Source organism: Pyricularia grisea, assembly GCF_004355905.1.
Source record: "Pyricularia grisea strain NI907 chromosome Unknown Pyricularia_grisea_NI907_Scaffold_1, whole genome shotgun sequence".
Lineage (NCBI taxonomy): Eukaryota > Fungi > Ascomycota > Sordariomycetes > Magnaporthales > Pyriculariaceae > Pyricularia > Pyricularia grisea.
The window spans coordinates 2684683-2707054 of NW_022156716.1; the positions used below are offsets into that span (position 1 = coordinate 2684683).

Sequence of the window (22372 nt, forward strand, 5' to 3'; positions counted from 1 at the left end):
GCACGTGACGCCATGCGACATAATGACATAGAGAGGGGTCCACATCGTCTCAACGCGTTGATGGTTGGGTTGGAAATAAACGCGGCGAACACCTCTGAACAACCAAAGGCAGTTTAGTCTTGGAACAACCGCGGTAGACTACTCAGTGCCGTACATAGAACTCAAGCAGTGAGCTTTGTCCAGTCAACCCAGCTCGGACGAAAATTTTCTTTACTTTACCTTGTTGCTTTTTTTACGAATTTACTTTTGGCACAACAAGCAAATAATTCAACAGCGCATTGAAACTTGCCGTCATTAACAAAGCTCGCCCATGATCTCCTACTAACAAACCTGGGCCTCTGTGCCCCGAAACGATGCTGCCCTCCAATCCACCATGTCCATCAAGCCTCTGCCGCCCGAGGTGGTTGCTCAAGTGAAGTCATCCTCGGTTATAACGTCCTTAAACGGCGTGGCACTGGGGCTTCTTCGCAACTCTTTAGATGCCAATGCAACCAAGGTCAACATATCGGTTGACTATCGGCTGGGGAATTGCATCGTCGAGGACAATGGTTTCGGAATCCCCGAAAGCGAGTTCCGAGATACCGGAGGACTGGGCAAACTTCACTGTATGTGTTGCCCACTCCCCAGTCACATTTTCGAACGCTCTAGTGGGCTTGGCATTGATGTTCCTAAGCAGTTACATCCAAATTTCCTCCCCAGGATAATGTTTATGGAAGAACTGGCGCTTTTTTATTCTCCATCGCATCTCTGTCTCTACTTTCAGTGACGTCCCACTATCAGAGACAAAACTCCCACGCCACACTCGTTATTCACAATTCGGAGGTTGTCTCACGCCACATTCCTGCTCTTCCAGAGCAAAGGATCCTGGTCTTCCCCCATGGCACCAGAGTCACTGTTCGGGATCTCTTTGGCTCAATGCCTGTCCGTGTAAAGCAGCGAGCACTCGAGGCGGCCCGCACAGGCTCCGGCCGCGACTGGGGCCAGCTGGTCAGGATGATAGTTTCGCTGCTTCTTGGCTTCTCGGGCATCGTTGCTGTTACGCTACGAGACATGCAATCCACTCGAGTCTTGACTTTGAAGTCCGATAGTGGTAGTCTGATATCCAGAACATCTCGCATACTCTCCAGAGCTGCACTCTGGGACAACCCTGACGCTGTTGAATGGGTGCCGCTTAGTGCCTCTTCCTCGGGCATTACCATAAATGGTTGTATTTCGCTTGCTCCTGCACCGTCCAAGAAGATGCAGTTCGTTACACTTGACATGGAGCCCATATCTGATGATCTCAAGTCGAATGTGCTCTTCGACGAGATCAACAAAGTCTTTGCCAACTCACGATTTGGATTTACCGAGGATTTGGACTTTGACACATCAACATCGGCTGTAAAATCCGAGCCCGCGGTTGTCAACGAGAGCAATAGAGCCAAAAAGGGAGTCGACCGATGGCCGGTTTTCTATCTTAGGATATCACTGCAGGGGTGTATTCCGAATCCTACCACAGCCTCGAAAGACGCAGTTCTGGACGGTGGCCATGACGTCCTGCCTAAAATTCTGGATCTTCTCAAAGCGATGTTCTATGCCTTCCTCAAGAAGCACAGCTTTTGTCCACATAAAGTGAACCTTTCTGGCAGAACTCCTCGCATATCTCCAGTCAAACGCCTACGCTTGACAGAGCACTCGCATAGCCACACGACCCCTTCTTCCTCAAATAATTGGCCTGCGAGTGCTCCTGTAGGAGTATATGAGAACACGAAAACCCCTCGCCTTCCACTTTCGACAAGTGTGATCAACATGCACTCGAAAATCTCTGGTTCTAGCAACAGCCTGGCTGATTCACCAGCGAGCGCAATGCCAAAGTATGTTGTAACTACTCGTCCACCAAAAGATGCTGAAGCGCGGAATGAGGAAATTCGAGGGCGTGTCGCTGAAAGCGAGGTTGTCGCGATGCACCATAGCGAGTTTGAAATTGACTTACCTGGCCACATGCCGTTCAATAAGCATGGTGCCAACAAAGAAATTGTTCCTAGCCAGGCACATTCGCAGGTGTCGAAAAGTGGCGGTCAAGTACCCGAAGGTTACTTTCGCTGGGAGAACCCAGCAACCAAAGTCACGTCTCTCGTAAACTCAAGAACTGGCTTTATCATGCAATCGGCAAATGAGCGGCCAAGCATAAAACGCACTAACAACACGCCTGCGATAAGGAACAAGGAAGCAAAGCCGAAAGAAGCCAGCCCTTGGCTCAAAAATCTCCTCGCCATGTGGGAAAATCCCGTTTTTGAGACAACCGAGGCTGCGATACCTCGCCTGCCTGATACAAACGCAGGGTCTGCAGATGTGAAATTCAAGCAAAGTGGCTGCTCATTAAGCCTTGGACGCCAAGGAGACAGAGAGTCTTTAGCTCTGGAAGGGCGCTTTTCCAAGTCCAGCCTGCAGCATTGTGAAGTGGTATCACAGGTAGACCAGAAGTTTATTCTCGCCAAGCTGCCAATCTTTCGGCAGTCCGTATGCCCAGATGAACAAACAACCAGTGCGCATAACGAAAAAGCAAAAGAAGCTTTACCGAAATTGGCATTGGTTGTCATCGACCAGCATGCTGCGGACGAGAGGTGCCGTGTGGAGGCTTTGATGGCCGATTACTTCGAACTGATTGACGATTCCAATGGCATTGCAACCCCGAGTCCTGTAACGGGGCCGCTTTCAGCCCCTGTTGTTGTTGATTTTACCTGTCAGGAGTGTGATTTATTAGAGCGATTTACATCCCATTTTCGACGATGGGGTATTTGGTACGAAATAATGTCTGTCACACAGCCGGCCATGACGACAACAGAGGCGGATAGAAGGGGTACCAACCACGAGCAAAATCGCCTCAAGCGAGTGTCCATCACAAGACTACCTCCATCTATCCTTGAAAGATGTCGCTCGGAACCTAGTTTGCTGGTTGAACTCCTAAGAAAGGAGGTTTGGAGACTGGAGGAAGATGAGACGATATCTCGGGCAGCCTTGCTCACAGCGGGGAAAGCTAGAATAGGTGATGGTTCCGACGAGGCAGAAAACAGCTGGGTTGCGTGGTTTCATGGGTGCCCGCCCGGAATCCTGGAGCTTATCAATTCCAGAGCATGCAGGAGTAAGTTGCTTTACATTTACACCCACAAGGCAACAAAGGTTCAAATACAGCAAGGTTGAGGCTTTTTACACTGCGTGCATACTAACAAACTGGAAACATGATAGGTGCCATAATGTTTGGTGATACACTTTCTGTTGAGGACTGCCGTGCTTTACTTGATCGTCTTGGAAAGTGTGTCTTTCCTTTCCAATGTGCCCACGGGCGTCCATCAATGGTTCCTCTACTGGAGCTTGGTAGTGACCTGCCTGGCTGTGACGACTTTGAGATCTGGTAAGGTTCCATCGTAAGATAATTATAGTGGATGGCATGATATTTTAGTTTGTATCGAGAATAATAGATACCTACCATATATGTTGATCCTGCTTTTGTTATATGCGTCGAAGTGACAGGTACCAGGGGAAGAGGACTGGGCTTACATAGCCGGTCACAGGTCTGGCAGCAATGTCAATTTCCTTGAGTTTGCTCAACAATCGTTCTTTTCTCTCTTTGAGCCAAAAGAATCAAAGTCATCCTAAATATCTGCCCGGTAGTTGGGTATTTTGATCGTCGCTAGCTATGTCCAGGGTAGGTACCTTGTAAGCTTGTTATACACGCAAGACACGGCTTGACGGAATGCTCGGGATGAAGTTGAGGCTCGGGTTAGGGTTGCTCTTCGCTCATGTTGGCTGTTGGTGGCACAGCCACAAGCGCAACGCAGGGGACTCTCTACCTACCCCTGCTGTGGCAGAAGCTCTCAACGTCACTGCGTAGCACACAGCACAGTGTGGGCAATAGTCCACCATCTCCAAGCCTCGGCGCATCCACCCGACATTCAACTACGGGCGTCACAAGAACACGCCCGACATATTTGCTTCAGGCATAAGCCCGGAATATCTGGGGAAATGTGATAATGGCTCTATCTGTAAGCTGTTTTCTCTCAAAAAATCAAAACGCACTGGCGCGATAACGCAATGCTGATAATCTTGGCATCAAAACACAGTGGAAGTCGTTTGACTTCTTCGACGTTCAACAAGTACAGCTCCGCGACGACGAGACGCGCGCATTCTTCGAGAGCAACGAGATCTCGAGCGTCTGTTCCGGCTCTGACAGCCTCTTTCTAGGCAGCAACGACGGCCATGTGCGCATTGTCGGCCCCAGCTGGAAGATCGTGAGGAGCTTTCGGGCATATGGCGACGATGAAGATGGCGGCCCGGCGAGGCAGCGAATCACGCATATGCGCCAGGTGGAGGGGACAAGTCTGCTGGTCACAATCGCCGAGGACCTGAGCAACGAGCCGGTGCTGAAGGTTTGGGCGCTCGACAGGCCGGTCAAGAAGACGGGGTTGCCGACTTGCCTGAGCACGGTGCAGATCAATAATGCAAAGAAGCAGTTTCCGGTAGGGTCATCCGTCGTGAGCGATGGTGCAATTCGAGACTGACAGATACTTGCGTTTATCGCTAGATCTCTGCATTCACGGCTACCGACGACCTAAGCCAGGTTGCCGTTGGGTTCGCGAATGGTTCTGTTACCGTCATTCGGGGTGACCTCATCTACGACAAGGGGACCAGGCAGCGCATAATACACGACTCTGAGGAGCCTATCACGGGAATTGAGATGCGAACCGAAGATGGCGAAAGTGGGGGCAAGGTCACCACATTGTTCATAGCAACGACAGCGCGCATCTTGAAGATTGTCATCTTCGGCAAGGGCCAGGGGCATCCGCCCAAAACAGTTGAGGATTCTGGCTGTGGTGTTGGATGTATGACTGTCGACTCGAAGACGGGCGACATCGTAGTGGCGAGGGACGACGCCATATACTATTATACGCTAGAGGGCAGAGGAGCTCCGAGGGCGTACGAATGCCCCAAGAGCCTGATCTCGACGTATGGGGATTACTTGGCGCTTGTCTCGCCACCTGCGAATTCGGCTTCTTCAGGCAGTGGACAGCCCGATTCGATGAGAAGAAGGTTCGGAGCGTCACCGGCAGATACAATCTTCAACGCCTCGACGTTTTCGTTCTTGGAGACAGATTTGAAGATTGTGGCTCACACGCAGTCTGTGATATCTTCCGTGCAGGCTCTGTTTCAGGTCTGGGGCGACATATATATGCTCACTTCGGACGGCAAGGTTAGTTTTCTTGAAATCAAGATGATCCCCCGGCATGGCCTACCTTTACTTACTCCTCCTCATAGATCTCGCGGTACCATGAGAAGCCGCTACAACAGAGGCTAGAAATGCTCTACCAACGTAACCTCTATCTTCTTGCCATTGAACTGGCGCAAAAGTCAGACATGGATGTACGACAACAGAATGTCATCTTTCGCAAATTTGGAGATCATCTATACCAGAAGGGCGATTATGACGGTGCCATGACCCAGTATATCAAAGCAATCGACAGCACAGAACCATCAAGAGTCATTCGCAAGGTATGTTGTTGTTGTTTGGTCAATATACGAGTCCGAGAAGCTCGTCTCTAACATCTGATTTAGTTCCTCGACACCCAAAGGATACACAATCTTATTAGCTATCTCGAACAACTGCACGAGAACCGTAAAGCTACCGCAGATCACACGACACTCTTGCTCAATTGCTACGCCAAGCTGAAAGATGTGGACAAGTTGGAGGCATTCATCAAGTCTCCGGGAGATCTTAGGTTTGATCTCGACACTGCTATCTCCATGTGTAGACAGGGAGGATATTACGAGCAGGCGGCATACCTTGCTCAGAAGCATGGCGAGACGGATCTCGTGGTCGATATCCTGATTGAGGATTCGAAAAAGTATGACGATGCACTCGACTTTATTTGGCACCATACCCCTGAAGTTGTAAGTCAAATCGTTGCACATGTGTTCCTGAACTAATCAAAGCTCTTCAAAACTGACACTCCAACTCTCATAGGCTTATCGATGCCTGATGAAATACGCCAGAGTTCTTATTGAACACTGTCCCAAAGAGGCTACACAACTGTTTATTGACTACTACACTGGCAATTACCAACCAAGAGTTGACGCTGTTCAAGTCCAGGAAGCCGCTGCTCCCTCTGGAGCTGGTGGGCTTGCTGCAGGAGCAGTGACTGCAGTGCAAAACCTCACACATCTCATCCCCCTGCCATATATGAGCAGTACTTCTGCCACTGCAACACCAAATGGTCCGGCGGGCACAAAGTCGCCAGCCAGCGATGTAACTGGGATCAAGGACTTGGCGCCTCAGGTCAAGTTCGAATATAATCGTCCAGCACCTCGCACGGCATTTTCTTCCTTCATCGATCATGCTGATGAGTTCATTATCTTCCTCGAAGCGTGTCTGAAGGAACAGAGCCTGAGCGATGAAGAAAAGACAGATGTTTATACCACATTGTTTGAGATGTATCTGCACAAAGCCGCCGAGCAAAAGAACGAGGACAGCCGTGGCGAGTGGGAGGCCAAGGCCAAGGCCCTGATCTCCGTGGACGGTATTGACAAGTCAAAAACACCCATGATTGATAACTCGAGCGTGCTACTACTCTCGCATCTATCAGACTTTCGCGACGGGACCACATTGGTCAAGGAGCAATCTGGGCTGCTATTTGACATATTTCGATCGTACACTTTGGCCAAGGACACCCGCGGTGCTATCCGGGCCCTGCGGAAGTACGGTCCTGAAGAACCCCAACTTTATCCAGCGGCACTGGCGTACCTGACATCTGACCCGCGCGTGTTGGATGAGGCGGGTACGGAAGAGCTCACGGCTGTGTTACAACGCATCGATAAGGACAAGCTGATGGCACCACTACAAGTCGTTCAGACGCTGTCAAAAGGTGATGTGGCCACAATTGGGATGCTCAAGCCATATCTCCGCGAAACGATAGAAAGGGAAAGAAAAGGAATCGCGGCTGACCGCCGGCGGGCTGCAAACTTCAAAAAGGAGACGGCCCAACGCAAAGCAGAAATGGCTGACCTGGGTTCTAAGCCGGCCGTGTTTCAAGCAACGAGATGTAACGGGTGTGCACTACCACTAGAGCTGCCAGCGGTGCATTTCCTCTGCAAACATTCATTCCACCAGAGGTGTCTGAAGCGAGGTGTTACCACAGACGCATTTGGAGATCGGGAGGAGGACTCGACAGGCGAATGTCCTATATGTGCCAAAGACAACGACACTATCAGGGCGATGAGGCAAGCGCAGGTTGAGAATGCAGGGAAGCACGATCTGTTCAAAGACGCACTGGAGCACAGTGAGGACCGATTCGGCACCGTTGCGGATTGGTTTGGTAGAGGAGTGATGAGTGTTCCAAATGAGGAGGCATAGATGAGTTTCAGGCTGAGACAGTCGCTTTACTTGTGTTCATAATGCGTTTTGCGCCGCTTTTTCTCTTCGTTCAGTTAAGATATCCAGATAACCACCAAGGATCTGAGGATTTGCCATCCCGTCTACAGTTGTGTCAATTCTATCTAATCTAGATCTCTATTACATGGTGATGTTACAATGTCCTACAAAAATAGTATCTTTCCCCATGCACTCGTTTCTTCTCATCTGCCACCATTAATTAATCATCTTATCTTCTGGCGTGTTACCAAAGACTTTGTTCAGCCATTCGCCTACGGCCTCGTTTGGCATCCAAGCCGGCGACAATTCAGCCAATGTCTGCCTCCAATCTGTAATGCTGCACAATTCTCTTCCAAGAAGCCCTTCATTGACCGCAGTGTCTTCGCGGTCATATACGAGCCCTTTGAAATTGCACTCTGTTATCTTGCCGTAACGTATGGTCATATGTGCTTGAAACTGTATTTTGTGGGGTTCAGCTTGGTTACGTCTCAAAGCGGCAGTACTATGGTATGATGATACTTACAGTTGGCAACACGCCTGCTGGCGGTGGCGGTCTCTTCCTTGGATCCATTCCAGTGGGGTGAGTTGAGAATGTAAACTGTGGTGTTTGGTTGTACACCCAGGCCTCCGACTAGAAAGAGGTTCGATGTCAGAATTTCACATTTAGGCGTCACAGAGCCAGCCAGAGTTCGGCCACTTACGATAAGCTCTTTGTACCCCTTCTCAACATCCGGGATGCTCTTGACGGAGGGACCGATGCTGTACACGAGTTCATTGTCGGATTCGGACAGATGTTTGTACGTCTCTTTGAACTCCTCGATGACCATGGCCAGGAAGTAGGGCGGTTCAAACGCGACCTTGTCGAATCCCGTGCCGCCGCTGACGTTGCGAACGAGCGAGCGCACGCTGCCGGCGCCGCGCGTCTTGAGATACGAGCCCGCCATGGGAGGACGCAGCAGGGGGCTGATCTGGTCGAGGTAGGGCGAGTGGACGAGGCAGGTGCCGTGGTGCAGCGAGCGCTGGCGGGTGACGCGGTAGGCGGACCCCGAGACCTTGAAGGTATTGACCTGCTCGCTGAAGGGCTTCCACGGCACGTCCATGACGATGTCGTGGCGCTCATTGACCCGGACCGAGGGCACACCAATGCGGTCCCGCAGGGCGCGCACCACCATCTCGGCGTGTCGGTCGCGGTCGAACTCGGCCGTCGGGAAGATGACGCTCCAGTTGACGTTGCCGTGGTCGTGGAACACGGCGCCGCCACCCGATCGGCGACGCACCAGGCTGACTGGGACGGCGTCCTGCGTTTCTTTGTCATTCTTGGTGCGGAGTTGAGGCAACCCCGAGCGCAGACGGGCGAGGTTGACCTCGAGCCAGGGGTTTTGGCTCCGGCCTATGATGACGCTGGGGCGGTTGATGTAGAGGAACAGCACGGTCGAGGTCGGGTTGGAGACCTCGAGGAGGTGCTGCTCGGTGGCGAGGTTCAGATAGGGGTCCTTCTCCGTCGATACGTATATCTGCAGCCTGTTTCGTGCGTCATTGGCATGCGTAGTCAGGTTCTCGCCGCGCATAAACCGCATGGTTTCCCTCGCCAACGCGCTGCACGGGCCGAGGGACTTGATCCTAGTCGCGGCTGAAGCCATGGCGGAAGTGTTGCCCTAAAATATCCTAATCTATCTTTACAGGCCTTCCGGTATGGGTTTCAACAGCCTGGAATTTAATGGCGTGCTCTGATCATGACATTGGTATAGCTAGCTCTCTGGTACGTTAGGCGAGAAGACGTCGTTAGGTGGGTGATGTTGCAAACGAATGTTTATTTGCTCAAATTATACAGAGCAATCCTCTAAAGTAGATCAAAGTATTGTATACAAGACGAACTATCAAAGCTCATTGGTCTCCCTGTTTATCAATGTAAAGAAACAAATTGTTAGCCCAGTGATACAGGACAAGGTGGTCACGTGCAAGCCTTGTAAAAAAGAATTCGATGTTTGTAGCCGCCCAGGCCATGGATGAGATGAAAGCTGCATGGTTTCTGAAACTGGCTTAGCGTCTCTAATCCTTGTTTGGTTGGCATCACACCCAACCGCCCCACTAACGTAACGCCGATCGTCGCAATGAATTTGGACGTGGGGTCATGATTTCAATGACTCTCAAATGCCTTTAGGTATTCACAGTTTCCATCAAAGACTTTTCCTCTTCTGTTTGCCTGTCAACACCTAAGGAAGCGACGGTCGGATTGGTAACAACAATATAGTGAGTCAATCCTAAAATCGGTGCATATTTTGTTTTGCTGCAACCGCCGTCTTTATCAGCAGATAGTGACTGACTGACTGTGCCCACTTATAGCATCACCATGTCTACCTTTGGCACAACGTTCCGCGTAACCACCTACGGCGAGTCACACTGCCGCTCGGTGGGATGCATTGTCGATGGATGCCCCCCAGGCATGCAATTGACCGAGGCCGACATCCAGCCGCACATGGACAGGAGGCGGCCTGGCCAGTCCGATATCACAACGCCCCGCAATGAGGAGGACAAGGTCGAGATTCAGTCGGGCACTGAGTTCGGCATCACGTTGGGCACCCCGATCGGCATGCGCGTCATGAACAAGGACCAGAGGCCAAAGGACTACGGCAACTCCACCATGGACAGGTTCCCAAGACCCAGCCATGCCGATTGGACATACCTCGAGAAGTACGGCGTCAAGGCGAGCAGTGGCGGCGGCAGGAGCAGCGCCCGTGAGACCATTGGCCGAGTTGCCGCCGGTGCCATCGCTGAGAAGTACTTGAAGCTGGCCTACGGTGTCGAGATTGTCGCCTTCGTCAGCTCTGTCGGCAACCAATTCCTCTTCCCGCCATCCGCCGAGCACCCCACTCCATGCACGAACCCCGATTTCCTCAACCTCCTGCAGACGATCGACAGGAAGCAGGTGGACTCGCATCTCCCCGTGCGGTGCCCTGATGCAGAGGCATCAGCAAAGATGAGAGATTACATTGCTGGCTTCAAGGACCGCAACGACAGCATCGGAGGTACTGTTCACTGCGTCATCCGCAATGCGCCATCCGGCCTCGGCGAGCCTTGCTTCGACAAGCTGGAGGCCAAACTGGCGCATGCTATGCTGAGCATTCCTGCCACAAAGGGTTTCGAGATTGGTTCTGGCTTCGCTGGCTGCCAAATCCCAGGCTCAATACACAATGACCCGTTCATCAAGGCTGAAGATGCGGCCTCCTCAGCGCAGACTGGCGCACAGCACTTTGGCCAGAGCCGGCCTAAGCTGACTACCAAGACCAATTTTTCCGGTGGAATCCAGGGTGGTATCAGCAATGGCGCGCCCATTTACTTTAGTGTGGCCTTCAAGCCCCCAGCAACAATTGGTCAGGAACAAAAGACTGCCACCTACGATGGTGATTCTGAGGGAGTTTTGGCTGCCAAGGGAAGGCATGATCCATGCGTGGTGCCTCGTGCTGTGCCCATCGTTGAGGCCATGGCCGCCCTCGTTCTTATGGATGCTGTTCTTACGCAGCAGGCCAGGCATACTGCAAAGAGCTTGCTGCCTCCACTCAGCCAGACCTTGCCATCACAGCCGCCGTCTGGAAACGGTGTATCAGAGCATGTCGCGGGCAACCAATGACATTGACGTTGCAAATTTTCTTTCAAGTTTTATTATCAAATATCATGCCTGGCCTTTGGGCTTGAGATGAAAAAGTATGTCAGAAGGGGTCAAAAAATAAAAGTTTAGATCGGAATTTGTGAACACTACTTCTTCCGGTTCAAGTGTTGTGAACAATTCCAATTTAGGACAAAAATAAGGTGCGACTATGTGTTTAAGGGACGTATTTAGCTGAGATACCTGTAGAGACCTTATGTTTGTAGCCCTTGGAAAAGTTTTTTTTTTTTTTTTTTTTTTTTGTCGATGCTGATGGTAATTACAAGACGTACGGAATATTAACAATGTTGTTGGTATTGCCCCAGTCGTGATGCCAGTGGTGGCAGCGAGTGCGACAGTGTGTGGTAGTCATGCGATTATGGCATTGACAATTATGGAGGTGGAATGCCGCTGAGGTATTAAAAAACCGACCGATATTGTTATGACTCCTCTCCGTAACAATGAGACATGGGCCCTTTACCTAGTTGCCCTTTAGGTACAAAACCAGCTGTGTAAACAAACACCGACAAACCCCGGCCGACAAACATTGGTGCCTGCTATTACATACCCAGTCCATCAAATAGATGCTTAGACAGCCGGATCTCGTTGCGGCTTCGCAAATTTGCTAGCCGATATATGTCGATAATTGCCTGGTTCGGGATTTGGACGATGTGGATGCTTGGCGGCCTATAAAATCCCCGCGTCTAACTCCAGCAGCTGTTCGTCCCATTGCTCCTCTGTTGTGACAATCATCCAAAACTGTTTTCACTTTAGCGCACAATAGCAAAAAAAAAATAAACATGTCAACAAAATTAGAGACCAAGACCCTGCGCCTAGGGACTGCATCTCCCTCGCCGGCGGCGACAACAGCCGAGACGCTCCTGGTGGTCGACCAAGTGGCGACCCGTGCAGCTGATCAAAAAATTGATCTCCTGCTCCTCCCAGAGGCGTTCCTCGGCGGCTACCCGCGTGGCACGTCGTTCGGGAGCGTTATCGGAAGTCGCTCGGACGAGGGTCGTGAGGAGTTCCGCCAGTACTTTCGCGGTGCTGTCGATCTCGGCGATGTTGTCGGCGAGGGCGGTGCCGGTGCCGGAGCCAAGTGGGTGAGGCGGGAGCTCGATGGGGAGGGTGATGCCAAGACCCGTGGCGATGGTACGAGGGAGAAGCTCGAAGAGATTGCTCGGAAGACCGGCGTCTTTGTTGTCGTCGGGCTGATTGAGAGAGCCGGAGGCAGTCTCTACTGCGCCGTCGTCTACGTCTGCCCCAGCTTGGGTATTATTGGGAAGAGAAGGAAGGTTATGCCGGTGAGACATGTTTTATTTTATCTTAGGTCGTGTGCTTATATCTTCGTCACGGACACTAATACCGAGAACGAACAGACTGGCAGTGAGCGCCTAGTATGGGCCCAAGGGTCTCCTGCCACCCTCCGAGCAGTGACCACGACCATCCGCGGCGTCCGCCTCAACCTGGCAGCCGCCATCTGCTGGGAGAGCTACATGCCCATGCTCCGGCAGGCGCTTTACCAGCAAAACATCAACCTCTACCTCGCCCCAACGGCCGACGGCCGCGATACGTGGCTGTCCCTGATGCGCACTATCGGGTGCGAGGGGCGGTGCTTCGTCGTTAGCTCCAACATGTGCGTGCCGCCCAAGGGGATTGAAACCGCGAGCGGGGTTGAGGTCTCAACCACGGAGCCCTTTGTCTCCCGCGGCGGGTCGTGCATCACCGGACCCATGGGCGCCGTCCTCGCTGGACCACAGTGGGAAAACAACCAGGATATCATCTACGCCGACGTCAACTTTGAGGACTGCATCAGGGGGAGGCTGGACCTGGATGCTGCGGGGAGCTACTCGAGGAACGACTCGTTTAAGTTTTCTGTCGAGGGGCTGGACATGAGTCCGTTGCCTTATTAATTGGTTAGATGTAACAATCAATGATACGGCGTGGAGGGATATTAGGGGTAGTTTATGATGTTAAACATCTATGATCACACATGAAAGCGAGAGGGAGGCATCTAACTGGACACTTTGGCATATAATTTAGGAATAGCCTGGGAAGGCTGAGGATCCTGAAGACCAGATAATGTTTGCCGAGTACCTACCTAGACCTAGCTGCATGTAGTCAATGTCGATTGAAGGGTTTAACCAAGTTAGGGTGGAAGTTGAGTGAATTCCCAGAAACTGTCTCGGGGATGAGAATAGGTGCGTATTGTTTGCAGTGAGGACCAAACGGGAAGTTCATGTAGTAGAGAGGGAAGGGGTTACCCATTTGGATCAAAACACGAAATCAATTCTTCGACCAAACCCAAACAAAGATGCGCGTCGTGCTGGAAGAACCACCCCAGGCCCAGCCGCAATGCTTTTACACAATTTGTCAAAGAATCCCTCATGCAAAAGCTCGCACAACTTGCTGTAACTTCAACTACACTCTACAATTGAGCCAATGTCAAAGCCTCAATCTATTACAAGTCTACCTATCTAGTGTCAAATAACAGGATGCTGGATGCGATATCAGGCAGTTTGCTCGTTCACAGCACACCTGTCGCCTCAATATTGACCGAGAGCAAAGATTCTCTGAGCTCAAGAAGCAGCTTTCGGGTAAGATAAGCAAGCCTCTGTCACCTGATCTAATAATCAAGTACCGAATAGGTAATGTCTTCTTCCACTCATAGCTTGCCACGCAGACTTTCAGCCCCAGCTCTCCTCGGCCGCCAAGGTCACTAACGTTATTGACCGAGGTCACAACTGTTGCGGGGACATGCCCGCTGCTTGACAATGCCGACAGATTCCTTTAGAGTCTCTTAAAGTTCCTACTAACATCATTTTCCCGCCCAGTAGATGCTTTTCTCTAATGATACTCGGTCATATACAGAAAGGCCTCAATCAATTCAGTGACTTGCAGGCCTTTTACTCAAACCTCCTTCCATACGCCAAAAACCCACACCTAACGGATCCTCTGGGTCATTTTTCTAAAAGAGAACATCGTTGGTAGAAGCGGACCAGCGTCTCTACTCTTCCGCCCTTTCATCCAGTGACAGTCTTGCCCGCATTTCTGCAGAGCCTTCCCTGTTTTTATTGGCTGCCACAATATCACGCAGGACGTGTTGACGTGCAGGTTGTCTCGTTGTGCAGCAAGAACGTGGTATTGATGCAAGCCATATCCCGCAGACAGTATGGGGCTATCAGACGATGTTGGTTCTCATTGCTCAACTGCGAAAAGGCAACCCGTGTCTCTGTATTTCCTATTGGGTGATCTGCAAGTCTTATTGCCTGCTGATATCTGCATTTGCTATTGAGATCTGCATAGCTGGGATTGCGCAAATGCGCAATGGGTTGAATTCCATCCACTGCGGCTCTGCAGGCGTTGAAGTATGGTTTGCTTGCTGGTTACCTCTACTTTACTTGAGACTAGGTACGTGAATCTGGGCAAGTGAGGCTGTAAGCTGAGGAGTAAGTCTCTCTATTTAAGCAACTAACTTTCTACCCATCATGACTTGAATAGTATCTGCTTCATCAAGCTATGGTCCGGATGTCAACAAAGCTCACCAACAAGCATCGTCTGTGTGAAGATACGCTCAAGTGCTCCTCACTGCCGAACGGTATTTAATTCAGGTCTCCCGTTGACTCCCCACACTCTTGTCATTTTTATTGTAAACCCTCGAAAACCAGAGACATTCTCATTCTTCCCGTCAACCGCATGATGACATTCAATTCTACAACACGGACTTGCGGCTAGACGCTTCAAGCTTAAAAGCGATGAAAGCTTCACCGCTCCTCGTTGTTAAACCATTAGACTTGAGGAGTCCATACAACTCTTTTTATCAAGCTACTTCCCACCTCTCTTCTATAAATTCTTTCGGTGGGTCAGGCTCTGCCATAAGCACAGCCTTTCGAAAACCCCCGACGTTTTACTTCTCCTCCGCCTGTTCCCGCCATTTTGGTGGTGACGACCAAAGCATGGTCAAGGGCTCCGAGGACAAGCTAAAATCATACTTCGCGCAATCAACTGGCCGGCAGCGCCGACGAGACGGTTCATCGCCGTCGGAGTCGCAGGCCAGGTCCACTGTCAATGTGAGATACCAGTTTATCTGGTAACCTGTTTACCAATCAAAGACTAACAGACTCACAGAATCAGAGGTCACCCCTTACGTCTCACAACTCAGACAGAAGCGGTACGAACGTGGACTCCAGCAAAACAGCAATCTACTCATCTCAACGGTAAGTCGGTAGCCTTTTATAGTAATTGACGCAAGAATTGGTGTCAAGCATACATAACAACGACATGCACTTTGATCAACTCACAACAAGCACTGACATTTCAAAAGAAGCCCAACAAGCTCACTCAAATCGCACAGTCCGTTAGAAGCTCTTGCAAAAGCAGCATCGCAATCAAGAAGTTGTTATGATGAGTTTGACACTCTCAGCGGTCATGGATCTGACTGCTCGACTAGCAGTCGGTCCACGCGCCTTTCTATTGCGAGTTCCACCACTTCAGTAGCCTCCACGTATCCTGAAAGGATGTGGAGGCAGAAAAAGAAGGAGCTTGTTGACAAGCTCATGGTGCATTTTTTCGAATACTTTAGGCCTTGGATTGAGGAGAATTTTGGTATCGAATCCTGTAGTAATGGTGAGCATGAAGGTGGAAGTCGATCACAAAACTCACAATCGACCGGACAAGATGGGAAGCCTGCCAACAGTACGCCAACAACCAGTCGTAAGAGACAGCAAAGACATTCTCACGATGACGACAGTGAGATGAATCCAAGCGATGGCGAAGACAACAAAGGGAACGGTGGAAGACGTAACAACAAAAGGGCCAAGAAAGACAGTGGTGACACCCAGCAGCGAAAATACGCATGTCCCTACTACAAAAACGACCCACAAGCCTTCAAGAACCACAGGGCTTGTCGAATCCCGGGATTTTCCTCTACGGCCAGACTCAAGTACGTCATCCTAGATCGAGACATTTAGACAAAAGGGGAGCCCAGCAGCCTATGATATATCTGCTGACTGTCATGACTTAGGGAACATCTCTACAGGAAACATGCAAAACCGGAGTATCAGTGCAACAGATGTCTCGAAGACTTGGGGTCATATCAAGAGCTTGAGAATCATCAAAGATCGGACGACCCCTGTGTGAAGAAAACGTCAAAGAAGGACACGCGTCTATCGAGAGCACAAGTTCAAGATCTCAAAACCAAGAAATTGGATCTAACAGAGCAGGAAAGATGGGAGGACATCTATCGCAAAATCTTTCCGGGAGAGCCTTTGCCTAAAAGCCCTTGTAAGCCTGAGCTCGGTTTCCATCAGAAACCTGATTTTGAAAAATTGCCCTGTCCCATCGGTATCTGCGTCGGCTCCTCGCAAGTCCTGCCATTTTTCTAACGCAAGCAATTAATTGACATAGACTACGATGGCGAGCTTACTGAACTCGAAAATTTAGGGGAATTTTTGGACAAGGAATTCCCTCCTCTTTACCGCGAGGTCCTAGAGAATGAGGTTGACCTGATGATGGGAGGCATGGAAGCTGAACTCAAAGACAGACTCGTCGACAAGGTACCATCGCTCTTCAGGAAACTCCTCCAAGAGTATTGTCATCAGAATTCTCTCAACAATCAGCAACATCGAGATGGGGACAACAAGGCATCAATACCAAGACCGTGCCGTGATAGCAACACCAACACCCATACCATCACAGAGAACTATGGTATGGTCAGAGACCATAGCCCGCAGCTCACTTCAACGACAGCAGTGCCCGTGGGGAATCAGCCTTCGAACGTTGACTTCGCATCTCAGCAGTTTATGGATGAGCTTGGCGGCAACCTCTTCTATGACTTGATAGACAACTTTGATGAAGGGCTTGAAAACAATGCATTTGATTATGCTACATATGGTACTAGCAACGGCGAAGGTGCTGCCTTCTAACACCGCGGTTGGTCTGGCAGGGTTTCATTTCTTCAGCATGGGAGATATATGCAGAGTGTTTACCTCAGATAGTCATTCTTGGTTTTTCATCCCTATATTGAAGGTTCTGTCCGTCGCTCGCTCTGAATAAATGATTCAAGTTCTCTCTATTCTTCTGCTTCATACAATCTGCTATTGGGCCTTGATTGAGCAAGAGCGTTTAACGTGACAAGGCCAGAGTAGAGCCAACAACAGCCCCAGATGCCCCTGATCCTTTCGTAACAAGCTTCAAGATGTCCGGACCAATCAAGATGCTTATTTCGCTGTCTTTATTGTATTTACAACCGAAACAACGATCTTGACACTGCTCAATATCTTTGTCTATCATGAATCCCCCTTGTGCTCCATAAGTAGTAACATTTGATGTTTCACCGGAATCTTGGAGGATTCGAATCAAGACAAAGCAATTGACAGCCATTATGTACTTATGTAAGAATATTTTGAGGTCTATAAATTGCTGCAAAAACCACAAGAGAAGCAAAGGTAGACATCGGAGATCATTAAAGCCAGCAAGAACTCTGTGAGCCGATCTGGATATATAGATATTTAACACCCAGCGCGTCAACCATAGACATGTTCTTTTACCCTAACAACTCGGACTGGTTCTACCACCACCACATCGTGGGGCCTATCATACAGGCTCACAACTGGCAGCTAACGAGACTTTCAAACAGAAGTCTCAGGTCAACCGAGAAGGCAGCCACCAAACACTTCCTCGATTGGCTTGCCTGGGAAGGAGTCCGGCTTGGCATTGGCCACGGACACCTTGAGCCCAGGGGTGAAAGAAACGAGTGGAGATTCACAACCACACGTGGAATCCCTGAGCTGGCCCTCCTGGTCAGGAGTAAGTGGGATCAGGTTGGTGTTCCGCCCAACTTCTTCTTCTTCTTCCACCACACGACCATGAATTGCGCGGTACAGGCCTTTGCCGCCCGCCAACTGACTATCCAGAGGATCAGCAACGGAGACATGGAATACGCCATGCATAGGTATGCGACGCGCGGGGAAGCACATGATAAGCATGTGTTTTTCGTGGAGCAACTTGCCAGAGCCATCTTGATCCTCGTTCAGGGATGGTTCTGGGCAGAGTAAGGGAGGCGAACTAGTCTGCTTTGTAGTCGCATACTGTTCGTTTGTTCTCTTGTATAACACTCGATTGTCTCTCCCTAAATTCTTTATATAAGTACATAATCTAGACATGATATATAGGATGTATAAAATTACTATATTTTTTTTTTTTTTTTTTTTTTTTTTTTTTTTTTGTACGGCGTGTCGGTATCTATGCCTCTTGTGGTTAATCGCGAAGCCCAAGTTGAGTATAATGATTGCATTTGACCCCTGAAAAACAGACGACAAACGGGCGATATGAACATAAAAAATGTTGGTCGTCAAATTAAACTAATTTTGTAACAAAGAAAGCTGCCGTTGGTCCCGGCATTTCGTCATGTGTTTCATCCCTTGTTCAGACTATTACCTCCGGAGTGACGGAAGAAGTAGGAAACGCAGAGAATATAATAACAAAGCGACATGTTTTACTGTAAATACACAATGTCCCGCTTGACGATAATTTGTAGCTTGCTCGTTTTGTGGTCAAAACTACAAGGTGAGTCGGCTGGAGGTCTTTTGGGAATGTTGGTAAAACTTGGGGTGAAAATGAGGGGCAATCGGGCTAGACAGTGAGAGTTCATGTCTACCGAACTCTCCGAGTAGGTCTCCTTCAGTTTACATACAACATACTTCGCGAAGAGCGAGATTGAAACATCTTGCGACCAATCAGGAGGCGTGCAGTCTACCTACCTTAATTAGCGGATGAACCTTTGATAACGAAAAGAGAGGAGCCAAGGAACCGGTGACGATGTGGTGGGTGCTGACTAATAAATCTCCGACCTTGTTCGTCCTTGGCATTCCTGCGATTCTCCACTCAACGCGTCTTCAGGCAGGGTACATACGTGCAACCATCTTTAATACCTACCTATTCCCCGCTCCCAAAACACCATACCTACCATACATTGCTTGTAGATGCTTCAGACCTCGAATGACGTCTCCGGGACGCTTGGTCATCGATCTTATGCATCATGGCGCCCGTCTCCGCGTGGGCGAAAGAAGCTCTCGCAGCTGTCAACGGACAGCCTATCGAAGTAGCCGCCCCCACCCAAGCCGAACCTGAGGAAGACCAGTCCCCATCCGACGATGAATGGGACGGCCAGCCCTGGCAATGCGATCTACCGCCCGAGTTCACAGCCGCCTTCTACCCTTCACATCAGGCCGTGCGTGAGGTCATTGACGCCTGGGCAGCCGAGCGAAATATCGATCTCACATCGGTTAGGACCTGTCGCGAAAAGGGAGAGCTCTTCAAGGAGGTCCTTGGCTGCCGTCACCGTCTGCAGCGCCGCAATGTCCCAGAGACGGGTCATCGTCATACCACCACCGCCAGGACGGCGCTTTGCACCTGGCAGGTCGTGGTGCAGACCAAAAAGTCGAACAATGGACTCTGGACCATTCGCACGTACAACAATCTACACACGGGACACGCCCCGTACCAACAGTTCAAAGTACGGAGACGAGCGACCCGATCCAGGGACTTGTTCACCACAAAAGAGCATGCTGCCGAGTTTACTCGCCTCGCCGTTGATCCCACCGTGTCGTCCAAAACCATCTTCGAACACATGACCAACAAGTTCCCAAACGCTGGCTTCGAGATCGCCGATATTTACAGATACAGGGCTGACCTCCGCCGGGCCCGCCGACATGGTGACCCTGCAGCCGAGGCTACTTTCCGCACCGCCGAGTCGGGCTCATTTCCTGAGCTGGATCCAGCACCAGCTGCTCCCGCCGCCGATACCGTGGCCACCAGTTTCGGATCTGTCACAAAACCCAAGCGGAAGTCCCCAGCAGAGCGCAAACTTACAACTCCCGAGCTTCAAGCCATGGAGCGCATGTTTCTGTCACCACATATCAGTGTTATCGATATCGCCAAGGCTTTCAAGATTGGCTCCAAGAGTGTGATGAAACACAAAAAACGATTTGAGAGTGTTGGAAAGGTTACGCGGAAAACACCAGAACCTAAATTCAAGCAATTCCACCTGGAAGTACGTATTAGAACCAGTCTACTTTCACTGTCGTCTGGTCCAAAAGACACTTGACCTGATCCCAAGGGGGCTGCGAAAGGCCTAGTGACGCAATCCAATGCTGACCCTTTCGTAGAAACTTCTTGAACTGCTCGACAAGGACGACAGTCTTGGGCTGAGTGATCTCCAAAAGTTCCTGGCTGATAATTACAATGTCAAAGTCAGCAGAGCATGGATTAGCACAAAGCTCACGCGAGCAAACAGAGCGCGCAGGTTCAAACAAACCCAGCAGCCGGTCGAGGAACCTGCTGAACCCGAAGAGGTCCAGATCGAAGCTGACGCTAATGCCGACCCCCTCCCAGAGCAAGAAGAGGTTGGGACAGAAATGCAGCTTGAATCGATGGTTGACCCCGCGCCAGAGGAGAGACAAGAGGATGCAAGCGGAGAGCTCGAGTCTAGGCTGCTGCCGATGGATATAGATCGACACGCCGAAATGGACGGTCAGCCGTTATTCTCGTGTCCATATTACAGGAATGATCAGTGGAGATTCATCAACAGCACCACGTGTCGATCGGGTTTCCCAAACATCCCGGATTTGAAGTAAGTCATAAAGATCCCATTCAACATGCGTGGAAGCTAAAGAGTCCCACCAGGTCCCATCTAAGCCAGTGTCATACCAATCCGAGGTATATCTGCTTTCGCTGTGACGAAGTCTTCAAGGACAGCCCAAGCCTTGAGCAGCACCAAAGACAGGAAACCGCTTGCCCACTACGGGAAAGACAGTACCGTGTTGGCATGAGCTGGGAACAGGAAGACAAAGTTCGCAAGCAGCAAGCGGTACCCCGACAAGGCCAGACTCACGCATGGCTCAAGATTTACGACATTTTATTCCCAGGATCGGGCCTGGCGGCATCTACCCCTTTGATAGACGTTGCTGTGAACGCGCCGACCACAGGCGTCGATCCGTTCTTGTGGGAGAGCGAACGCAGCATTCCCTCTGAACTGCAAGGCACATGAGAAAAGACCCGATCGGCTGTTCGATGGGCCAAGTTACAATTTTGTCGGCCATGAAGCATAATTCCATGAACATAAAAACGGACCCGCACGCACAGGCATGTGCATATAACAGTCTTTTACCATATTTTCGGCTTCAATATCCCTTGAAAAGTCCACATCACTTACTTTGGATAACCTTATTCCAAATGGCAAGTGCTTGTCATGCCAATTCCTTTGGGATCGACGCCAATAGGTACTGATATACCTATGTTCGGGAGCTGACCTCGTGAAATGGTTCAAGGGTCGGTTGAGCCTTCTGGGGTCACTTCCTACGATGCTAAGATGGAAAGAATGCCAGCAGCGGTGCGATACGCAACTTGACCAGCAGCAGTGTTGCTTAGCTACCAGTCGTTCTGGTTCGCCATATTATGGCCAGTCAGTTTCAGAAACACAGCATCGGAACAAAAGAGGCCGAGTGCAGTTGAGCACCCCGCACACTGGCGGTCATATATCCGAGGAGGCGGGGTGCGTCTGCATGCCATGGTGTTGCCCGTGGGAGGTTGGGGTTTCTAGCCCTTGATTAGGATAGAAGTGCTTTGCGGTGAAAGAAGCCTGAGAAATATTGGATTGGATGGGAATCCATTCCAGATTCGGAGATTTGTGGCGATCATCTAGCATCGGCTGCTCACCCGAGCAGCAGGCAGCAGGCCATTTCCATGGTACTGCAGCACACACTTCTCCATTTCCGAAGCGAGCAGGGGAAGTGATGGGTTGCAATTCATTGCTTACTATTCAGATGACTCGCACATTTATGCTATCGAGGGCGAAGCCGTCTGTCTGCGTACCCATCTGCAGTGTGGACATCAGAGCGCGATCGTCACCCCGGTCCACACCTACCCACGAGAAAAAGAAAAGATCACCCAAGTGATTATAATGGTAACCTTAAACCTTTTTTTTTCTTTTTAATTGTTGCCTCCCCTCATCTTCGGTCATCGTGGGCCGTTTGGCAGCCACGAACCCATGAGGCGGAATGCCAAGATATGGAATGCGAACCTTGATGGCTTGCGCCAAGAAATTATTTGCATCCGCGAAGCGGGGAGTGACCACGTTCGAAGGTGCTAAAGCCTGCAGCTTTTCACTCGAATGCGCCTTTGGTCTTCAAAATTGAAAAAAAGGCGAAAAAGTTTCCCTGTTCAGATCCCTGGGGATTTTGTTAGTTTCTCCAGTTCACCGCTCTAGATACCTTGGCAAGACACCTTGATGGTCCTTCAGCCGGGCAACGTTCAAAGTCGTTTGCTAT

At 50.4% G+C, this 22372-nt stretch overlaps 9 protein-coding genes across 9 annotated transcripts; 7 read left to right on the forward strand and 2 right to left on the reverse strand.

The window, feature by feature from the left end:
- The first annotated feature begins 92 nt into the window (after window positions 1-92).
- Window positions 93-3477, forward strand: PgNI_00782 (uncharacterized protein). Its single transcript, XM_031120859.1, has 3 exons — window positions 93-605; window positions 677-3121; window positions 3226-3477. Exons 1-3 carry the CDS (start codon window positions 374-376, stop codon window positions 3393-3395), a joined length of 2847 nt encoding a protein of 948 aa, XP_030986438.1. The 5' UTR covers window positions 93-373; the 3' UTR covers window positions 3396-3477.
- A 471-nt stretch (window positions 3478-3948) lies between these two features.
- On the forward strand, window positions 3949-7543 carry PgNI_00783 (uncharacterized protein). Its single transcript, XM_031120860.1, has 6 exons — window positions 3949-4022; window positions 4101-4496; window positions 4562-5227; window positions 5293-5526; window positions 5590-5925; window positions 5999-7543. Exons 1-6 carry the CDS (start codon window positions 4011-4013, stop codon window positions 7382-7384), a joined length of 3030 nt encoding a protein of 1009 aa, XP_030987190.1. The 5' UTR covers window positions 3949-4010; the 3' UTR covers window positions 7385-7543.
- PgNI_00784 (uncharacterized protein) lies at window positions 7539-9042 on the reverse strand (the record flags this gene model as incomplete). The annotated part of the gene is made up of 3 exons (XM_031120861.1): window positions 7539-7858; window positions 7926-8033; window positions 8104-9042. 3 exons carry the CDS (start codon window positions 9040-9042, stop codon window positions 7619-7621), a joined length of 1287 nt encoding a protein of 428 aa, XP_030987191.1. The 3' UTR covers window positions 7539-7618.
- A 710-nt stretch (window positions 9043-9752) lies between these two features.
- On the forward strand, window positions 9753-11030 carry PgNI_00785 (uncharacterized protein; the record flags this gene model as incomplete). The annotated part of the gene is made up of 1 exon (XM_031120862.1): window positions 9753-11030. The coding sequence occupies one exon, from the start codon at window positions 9753-9755 to the stop codon at window positions 11028-11030; it is 1278 nt and encodes a 425-aa protein (XP_030986441.1).
- Window positions 11031-11640: 610 nt separating this feature from the next.
- Window positions 11641-13294, forward strand: PgNI_00786 (uncharacterized protein). Its single transcript, XM_031120863.1, has 2 exons — window positions 11641-12349; window positions 12425-13294. The coding sequence occupies exons 1-2, from the start codon at window positions 11846-11848 to the stop codon at window positions 12956-12958; spliced, it is 1038 nt and encodes a 345-aa protein (XP_030986442.1). The 5' UTR covers window positions 11641-11845; the 3' UTR covers window positions 12959-13294.
- Window positions 13295-14476: 1182 nt separating this feature from the next.
- On the forward strand, window positions 14477-17114 carry PgNI_00787 (uncharacterized protein). Its single transcript, XM_031120864.1, has 5 exons — window positions 14477-15115; window positions 15174-15262; window positions 15370-15987; window positions 16069-16328; window positions 16452-17114. Exons 1-5 carry the CDS (start codon window positions 14801-14803, stop codon window positions 16967-16969), a joined length of 1800 nt encoding a protein of 599 aa, XP_030986443.1. The 5' UTR covers window positions 14477-14800; the 3' UTR covers window positions 16970-17114.
- A 467-nt stretch (window positions 17115-17581) lies between these two features.
- PgNI_00788 (uncharacterized protein) lies at window positions 17582-18100 on the forward strand (the record flags this gene model as incomplete). The annotated part of the gene is made up of 1 exon (XM_031120865.1): window positions 17582-18100. The coding sequence occupies one exon, from the start codon at window positions 17582-17584 to the stop codon at window positions 18098-18100; it is 519 nt and encodes a 172-aa protein (XP_030987183.1).
- Window positions 17693-18208, reverse strand: PgNI_00789 (uncharacterized protein; the record flags this gene model as incomplete). Its single annotated transcript, XM_031120866.1, has 1 exon — window positions 17693-18208. One exon carries the CDS (start codon window positions 18206-18208, stop codon window positions 17693-17695), a length of 516 nt encoding a protein of 171 aa, XP_030987184.1.
- An 875-nt stretch (window positions 18209-19083) lies between these two features.
- PgNI_00790 (uncharacterized protein) lies at window positions 19084-22018 on the forward strand (the record flags this gene model as incomplete). The annotated part of the gene is made up of 3 exons (XM_031120867.1): window positions 19084-20097; window positions 20213-20676; window positions 20730-22018. 3 exons carry the CDS (start codon window positions 19084-19086, stop codon window positions 21091-21093), a joined length of 1842 nt encoding a protein of 613 aa, XP_030986697.1. The 3' UTR covers window positions 21094-22018.
- Window positions 22019-22372: the final 354 nt, after the last annotated feature.